This window comes from Rhagoletis pomonella, unplaced genomic scaffold (genome assembly GCF_013731165.1).
Source record: "Rhagoletis pomonella isolate Grant_MI unplaced genomic scaffold, Rhpom_1.0 Rhpom_scaffold_00002, whole genome shotgun sequence".
NCBI lineage: Eukaryota > Metazoa > Arthropoda > Insecta > Diptera > Tephritidae > Rhagoletis > Rhagoletis pomonella.
The window spans coordinates 41704854-41713204 of NW_023458556.1; the positions used below are offsets into that span (position 1 = coordinate 41704854).

The 8351-nt window shown below is 37.9% G+C and overlaps 1 protein-coding gene and 1 long non-coding RNA gene across 2 annotated transcripts; one reads left to right on the forward strand and one right to left on the reverse strand.

Annotated features, from left to right (window-relative positions):
* Positions 1-242: 242 nt before the first annotated feature.
* LOC118733627 (protein cramped) lies at positions 243-6031 on the reverse strand. The gene is made up of 9 exons (XM_036463120.1): positions 5866-6031; positions 5452-5721; positions 4971-5373; positions 4687-4890; positions 2799-4207; positions 2585-2734; positions 2007-2505; positions 1686-1834; positions 243-1617 (listed from the first exon to the last, which is right to left on the reverse strand). Exons 2-9 carry the CDS (start codon positions 5707-5709, stop codon positions 1516-1518), a joined length of 3174 nt encoding a protein of 1057 aa, XP_036319013.1. The 5' UTR covers positions 5710-5721; positions 5866-6031; the 3' UTR covers positions 243-1515.
* LOC118733628 lies at positions 5253-6201 on the forward strand. Its single transcript, XR_004992275.1, has 3 exons — positions 5253-5426; positions 5535-5913; positions 5986-6201. It is a non-coding gene; the product is annotated as an uncharacterized LOC118733628 (long non-coding RNA).
* Positions 6202-8351: the final 2150 nt, after the last annotated feature.

Below are 8351 nucleotides of genomic sequence, written 5' to 3' on the forward strand. Positions count from 1 at the left end.
TAATGACATCATGCGGATTCTCTAATTTCGATAGGGCTTAGTAAGCAACTATCCCAACAACAACAGCGTCCCCACGGCAGTCGGGTCTACGTAACCGGAACGACCCAGATTTATATCTGACCAAGGACTGTCACTACAGCAACACTCCCAAAAAACTCTTTGGGGAATTTGTATGCTGTTATAACAACAGCAGTCCAAAAGGTTGTAACGTTAATTTTTCCAATTTAAATCAAACTAGATCATTTTATGGGATTATTAAAAATATTTTTTTTTTTTTTTCATTTCATATATGTACATATATTTGAGTTTAGTTGGTTATCGTGTTCACCACCTGCCACGCGTTCGTCATGGCCATTTTAAAGTTTCAACTTAACGACTAATTGCTTCATAGGATGAGTGCTTATCTATAACTATTTTGTAGTCAACTTAGTAAAGAACGAATAGTATGTATGTATAATTAATAATTTATATAGATCTCAATAATACATTCTCGAATAATACATTTCAATGCGTACATGTGTTACACTTAAATATCGCTAAGGAATATTATCCACAAACCGAACAGGGGAATAGCAAACTAATTAACAAACTTCTAAAACTTTTAACTTAGAAATATTTTATTTAGTTTAGTTTGATGTAGTTCCTTTTCGTTACTTTTTACATTAAACGTAATATTTTTTTCTACAACCTGGAAGCCAACTCTACTTAAAACGAACTATGAATGTTTGCGTGTATTTGCGAAAATGAATACAAAACATGAGTTAATCCTTAAATACTTGAAACATCTGCCAATCTCTACCCTTGCAAATCAATATACTCCGAATTAGGTACCTGCAAAACGCAAATGTACAACAAAGAATGCAAAACAAAAGGAATCACAGAGTTCCTCAATTCAAGCAAATATGTACTTAAAATTATCGATACAGTTATGCATATATAAACCATTGAGTGTAGCTGCAGCGAAAATCACAATGCGAAAATCACAATGTTGGCTTACAAATTACAAGTATGTTATGGTATACTATTTTGTATGAGGAAAATTGTAAGTTATGTTACTAGATAACAAACAGCTTGCAATTTAGAAAAATAAATAAATCATTTTGAGTAAAGCGATTAAAGCACAAATTAATAGTTATTTCTAATTTTTTTTTTTTTAATTTGATTTGTAAAAATTTTTATATGAAGGAAAATAATTTCTAGACTCGTGTCTCTAAATGAGCATGTTCATAACTATATATATGTATAGAGATGTATGTGTATAAATACGTGCTAATATATGCATGCATGTGTGTATTAGGGTGTGTATGCTTCAAACTTATTTATCGCTGCTTAAACAAAATTAAATAATAAAGGTAAAAACAAAAAAAATAATAATAATAAGTTAGTGCTTACAATCTATTGGTGTTGGAGCTATAACTACCTAATATCTATTTAGTTTGGTCAGATCCGTACAAACTGCGAATAGTCTGGAACACCCGCTAACGAACTACAGACCTTAAATTCATTTTAAAGTTTTTAATCTTTATCCTGGCTCTGCATTAAGGCAGTAATCTCTTGAAACTTATGCATATAATCGACGCTGCTCTCGCTGATGACCGATAAATTCGACGAGGGGTCCTGAATGGAGTAAGGGGTTTATTTAAATGGTGAATTTTGAGCCAGTGATAGGTATTATTTTAACTTACCAAAATATCACGACTTGTATTGATTTCGTCCAAGTGGCCGAGCAGACTAGTTAAGGAGAAATCATTAAGATTGTCTTCAAGCCAACGGGAATTCGAAGTGGATTCTCGTAGCAAATGAGTGGGTGTCATACCGTTGAAAGAATTTGCATCTGTAGGAAAAGAAATAAATACGTTACTTTAACACCCAGTGATTAAGATTTTCTAATAAAATAATGTTTAATAAACAAAAAATAATAATTTTAAATGTTAAATACAAAATTATTTAATATTAAATCGAATTATAAATAAATTGAAATTATGGTAAGAAATTCCATAACTTACTTGTACATTCATCAAAGGCGCTGTCGGGAAATGAGGATGAAAGCGACATGTCTGCATTATCCAGTCCGGAAGATTCAAAAATGTGAGCAACATCAACGTTGTTTGCAGTGATATCAGTCATTTCATAAGCCGCGGAAGTTGAGGGGTTATTCTCCAGCAGCCCCGTCTCTTCCACATTACTAGTTGCATCGTCACCGTCATAGTGATTTGTAAATGTATTAAAAGGCGCGGAAGTACTAATTGGCGTCTGATTGTAATGTATTGTATGCGCTGCTGTGGTTTCCATGACTGCACTGGTCATATGCGAGTCATTTTGCTGGGTCGCATGAGATTCTTCGACCACGCTTTGTGTCGTGTCTGATACATTTTCAAACATTTTTCGAGGGTTTTCGAAATTTTTCACATTTAAAAGATCATAAGTCTGATTGCCAGTATTACCACCAGGTAGCAGCATACGTTGAACCAGCACTTGACGCATTGATTGTTTTTGGCGAGACATCTATGTCAAAAAGAAAGAAATATGTTTTTATGTAATTCTATTCTTCCTAACAAAAAAATCAATGCAGTTTTGGACTTACTGGATTCAACTGTTTCACAGTATCCATATTGAATAGCGGACGTCGTATAGGCACCACTGGCTGTCGAAAAACGGTATTGGTCTCGTTGGGGTTATTGGTGGAAAACGTTTTTGCGGAGACATAGGTCTTTGTAGCCAAATTGCGCTCCAGCTACATAAATAAATAATGATTTTGTTTAGAATATTTCATAAAATTTTTTTGATGCCCCACTTACTCTTGTTTTTGCTACATTACGATCACATATATGTCCACAGGAACACTGTCGTTTACGCATTCTTTCGCTCAAATTGGCAATCAACAGCAGATGCTTAAGTTTATTTGCAACGCCAGCGGAAGAAAGTGATTTAAGCAGTTCATGATCATCGCATTCATTTGGATTGTACGGCATACCACTTTGCTTTTGCATGAAAAGTTTTGTATCCGACTGCGTCATGGAATCAAGTACAGTCGCAGCGTTTGGACTACTGCTTCCAACTAGTGCCACGCTGCAGCCACCGGTGCCATTTATGGTGTTTGCATTATTCACAGCAGTACTTGTGCTAGCACCGTTCGCAATCGGTAGCGCTTGTTGCTGCCTATCTGTCCAGTAGTACTCCAGTTCGAGCTTAGAATCCTGCCCCAGAACCACATAAAGATCCCCGATGGTTATATCTGCCGCAGTTGAAACGGTCCAGCCCTTTCGTATGCGTCGTATAACTCCCTCACTGATGAGTGGCCTAAAATTGGGTGCACTGGTGCGTCCAGCACCGCGCGTATTAGCGTTTCGTCGCATACGCGTCTGATTGGCGGTAGTGTGTTGATTGTGATTGGAAGTGTGGGGATTTGAATTTGTCGTGTATACTGTGTCACTTGCAGTTAAGGTTGACTTTAAGTCCTCTTGCGAATTATCAGGCCCCTCCTTGATGTGCGCATTGTCATCCATTTCGGCATTCAACAACTCATGCAATTCATCACTCAACTCATCGCTGCTGCTTTCACCTTTATGTGGGCCCAACTCTTGATCTGGCGTTATGCCAATTTCTTCTTTAACCGCTGCATCACCAATATGTCCTTCACAATCAGCTTTCTCATATGGCGGACTACTTATTTGCTTATTTTTCTTCGAATCAGGCGATCGCTTTTCTGATCCGCTTTCCGTGCGTGGCCGTTTGTTAGCAGCTCTTTCCTGAAAAAGTGTTTCACCACGCACTTTAACACCCATACGTTCCTCATAAGCGGTAAGACAAATATTTCCACTACCAAGGTATTCCGTTATGCTCAATAATGGGCGATGTATAGCAACACCTGGTTTGGGTAAAAAACACATTTCAGGATCTTGGAAGGCGGGTATTTTCTCAGTGTTATCTGCTGACTGCACACCATTACACTCTGCTGAATGTGTAATGTTTGCTGCAGCACTAAGTAATGGAAATAATTTCAGTTCTTCTTCTGCCAGTTTTTGATCGGCGCTTTTCCATTTTAATTGAAAGGTTTTAATAAAATTGACAAGTTTCTTATGAAGTGGCACAGTGGTGCGAACACGAGGGTTTTGAGCGACAGTCTGAACGCGTCCGAATGCTTCCATGGTAGCAGGGCTGACAATCACTTCGATTTTTGATGGTAGACGAATATCCTCGAGGGAGTCTGTAATTAAGTAAAAAGTAAAAGTTAACTTTAGTACCACTTAAAACGCTACAAAAGTACATACAATAATGTATATACAATGTGCGCAAGGAATAAGATTGGCAATGTTGTAGTACATCATTCGCAACTTATGCTTGAGCGCATGATAAAAACATTCAGACTTATCCTAAGTTTCGCCCGAGAAAAAATTCACCCGAAAATTTCTCATCCGCCCATAGTAAATACACGGAAACAAAAAGTAATTAGTGAACCGGTTCGGGGAAAATGAAACTCATGATAAGGTTGATTATGTTTTTATCATGCTTGAGTGGATACATTGTATGTACATATATTTTACTGGCCATTTAACACTATCAGCAATTACTTAAGGAGACAATTTTCACCAAGTGTCATGGAATATTTCCTTGAAGTTTACGTTATAAATAAATTTCGCATTATAGTAAACGTAGATACATACACATAAAGTCAAAGTTTCTTACCGTCTAATTGGTTCAGCCTTCGCAGTGCCTTACATGATGGTGTTTTAATGCGCAAATTCTTACCCTTGTAACGCACAGTTATGTGACCTTGGTACACAAGATTTCGCAATTTCATAAATTGCTTATCGCTTACAAATTGAAGTTTTCGTCGCATTTCACCATAATTAATAAGCGCATACAACTCCTGGACAGGCTTCTTAACCTCTGAAATCACAACAAAATTAATCCAACAATTAGGTATACATGATTACATAAAAATTCTATTTCACAGGATGTACACTTACCATCAGAGAATTTTATGTACTTGCAAATCTTGTGATAGGTTTGATAGTAGTGTTGACGCACTTGGTCTTTCGTTTTAAAAGCCCCATCTGCAGAGCTTCTGCGTTTTAATTTTGTATTTATATAATTGCCTACAGCTTCGAAGTCCTTGCCAAACTCGTTTAGAGCATCGAAAAAATGATTACGCTCTAAATTTGTCCACGTCGGCTTATTACTACGCAATTGTGACGGAGTTTTGTGTATTGTTTTTTCATCGCGTTTCTGATGATCGCGTTCATTTGGTGGTGGTGATAAAGGTCGTGTCTGATCTTGTTTCATTTTTTGAATGACTCGTGCACTAGCACGCGTCCCTGGACAATTATGCATTATTACAGAACCCAGTAGCTCAGTCACCTTTGAATCCGTCTGCAAATCAATCATTAAATGCGAATTCGATTTGGCACAGTGGAATCGCATAGGTATACACATTTTGTAAAATATTACCTCATTACGCAGTTTCTCTTCGACGTTGGAGGATACTGCACACGTTGTTTTGCGTTCATTAACATTTTTTCCACCTCCAATAGCTTTAGCGCTGCTTATTGTAGCTGGTGCTACTCGTTCATTGATTCTAATTTGCGATTCACTGTGCTCCAGTGGCTCCACCGTCTCACCAATGTTTTCTTGTGCGGGCGGTACAGTTGTCGTCGTAATCGGAAGCGCCGTCTGATTTCCAACGCCGCCCAGCGCATTTGCGCTCATTTTTGATGAAACCTATAATAAGCAGAATAAGAAATTCAGCAAATTTTCCCGCACCTAAGGAACTTAAAGCATAGTTGATCGATTTATGGAAAAATTGTAGAAGAAGTTCATAGGAATTTTTCACGCCCGACAAAGAAAATTTAATTGCGCCCTTACTACTTCGTCACCAGGCTAAAATTCAAAGTAGTTCAACTCCGCTTAAAGGTCAGAGATCCTTAAAAACTTGGTAGCAAAATGTTGAGTATGTTTTAAATTTTTATTTTTCACTAAATTTAGGAATTTTTAACATCGATTCACTGCAAAATCGCGCGATGAAATTCCAGTAAAATCTGTTGCGAAAACACGAAGTTGACAACTGACAAAAAATGGCGCACGACTTTCGATTCGTTGATAGTCCCCATATTCAGTCTTTTTATTTATTTTCTGGCAATATTTTTGCAAAACTTTGTTCCAAATAATATGCAGCATAAATTTACCTATTCAACCGCCCAACCCCAGTGGTTTTTTTATACAAAATACATTAAGAAAATTACACTTTTCACATTGTTTTCGTTTATTTGTTTATGTCCAATGGATGTTAAATTTCAATTCCCCCTTTTATTTCTGTTTCGGCAGATTCGTTGTTGTTGTTAGCATGTTGAAGATTTTTGTTTACATTTTTATCTGTCAAAACATGATTCATGAAGGTCGGAGTTATGTACACAAACTTTTGTTCGGCGAACAGGATAAAAGAGAATAGCCGTTCGCGTTCGCACAATCCAACAAATCCAGTACTAATTTTACTTGTTTTTTTACTGGATGTCGTTTTCGTACGCAAAAACTTGCAAGAAACTAGCAAAAGAGGGGAAAAGGGAAATGTTTAGTAGCGCTCACATCGTTTTTGGGATGGGGGGCGGGGCCCCTCAAACTCCACTCACTAGAAAGAGGACAGTCACCGCTTTCTAAAAAGGCGAAGGCACCCCCTGGGCTCCTCCCACAGGCCCCTAGGCAACCCTTTGAATAAGGGGGAATCATGAATCATACGAATATCATGAATATTGAATCATGACTGAGCAGTTTGAAGTGGAATGTGACCCAACTAACAGAAACCGTGGGATTTTTTAATAAAAGAAATTATGCCAAATTAGATATCGGGCGATTTGATAAAGAATAAAAAAGTTAATTAAAAATAGAAAAAACAAGTTTTTATAAAAAAATGTTCTTTTTAACAAATGTATTTTTGCGTAGAATTCCTTTTTGCGTAGGCGGCCTTCGGCCGCACTTTGGGATTATAAACCTCAGGCAGTAGAATTCTCCTTTCTGTGTTGCCAAAGAAGGGGGGCTGAACACCGTTTACAGAGAACACCTTTCTGCGTAGGCGGCCTTCGGCCGCACTTAGTCCCCTTTCAGAAACGTCAAGTCTTGCTTTCACGTCTGCTTGTTCGTTGGAGAATGAGGTGGGAAGAGAGGGGAAGAGTACAGATACCTCCGTACCGTCAATTCGTTTCAAGTTTTCATGTCTCTTTTGATATTTTCGTTGCTTGCCATTTAAGAACCAAGGACTTGAATTCAATTAAAGTTGACGCATGTGGAAGCAAATAGAAAACACAAAAGAGAATGCGAAAAAAATTGCTTTCAAGACTTGACGTGTCTGAAAGGGGACTTAGGGATCATAACCCTCAGGCAGTAGAATTTTCCTTTCTGTTTTGCGAAGGAAAGGAGCTGAACACCTTTTCAGAGAACAACTTTGTATATTTTTAATGCTTACTGGGTTATATCCTATCTTCTTTTGTCTCTCATTCTTTTGCATATTTTGGAGTTTGACAACTGAACTCCGCCATTTAATTTGCATATGCAACCAAAGTCAGACGCGTGATTTTGAAGGTGTTTTTATTTAATGAATTGTGATTAATTGGTTAATATTAAAGTCGTAAAGCAAGTTATAACTAATCGAGTAAAGTGTAAAGTGAAGGGGAATACAAAAATGTAATGGTGAAGTGACTGCTTTAAAGAAAATAGGAGTGATAAATGTACGCTAATTTCCGAATTTTACAAAAAAGGGCATATTTCAAACCCAATTTGTAAATAAATTAGTGACAAAAATTCACAAAAGTGAGTGTTAAAATAATGCGTAGACCCTTGACTACAAGTGTGTGGAATTTTTTTTTGGATCGGACCACCCCTTTGGACGGAATAGCCCGAAATAGTTGTGAGCGCTACTAAACCCCACCCGGGAAAAATGCCAGCTGAGCTTGCAAGTTTTACTGGATTTTTACTGGGAAAATTTTTACTAGCAAAAACCTGCAACTTAAGCCACACACTTGCACACTCTTGCAACACAGGCCACGAAGTAGTTGAAACTTCTCACGAAGTAGTTGGCGCACAGGCCACGAAGTAGTTGACACTTCTCACGAAGTAGTTGGCGCACAGGCTACGAAGTAATTGACACTTCCCACGAAGTAGTTGGCGCACAGGCCAAGAAGTAGTTGACACTTTTCACGAAGTAGTTGGCGCACAGGCCACGAAGTAGTTGAAACTTCTCATGAAGTAGTTGGCGCACAGGCCACGAAGTAGTTGACACTTCTCAGGAAGTAGTTTACACTTCCCACGAAGTAGTTGGCGCACAGGCCACGAAGTAGTTGAAACTTCTCACGAAGTAGTTG

What these genes read in the sequence shown, in the direction of transcription:
- LOC118733627 (XM_036463120.1), bottom strand. Translation starts at nt 5,709, where the DNA reads ATGAGCGCAAATGCGCTGGGCGGCGTTGGAAATCAGACGGCGCTTCCG. An exon ending in AAGGCTGAACCAATTAGACG is followed by an intron (nt 4,208 to 4,686) that starts GTAAGAAACTTT and finishes ACTTAATTACAG; the next exon opens with ACTCCCTCGAGGATATTCGT. An exon ending in CGCCTTTGATGAATGTACAA is followed by an intron (nt 1,835 to 2,006) that starts GTAAGTTATGGA and finishes CTTTTCCTACAG; the next exon opens with ATGCAAATTCTTTCAACGGT.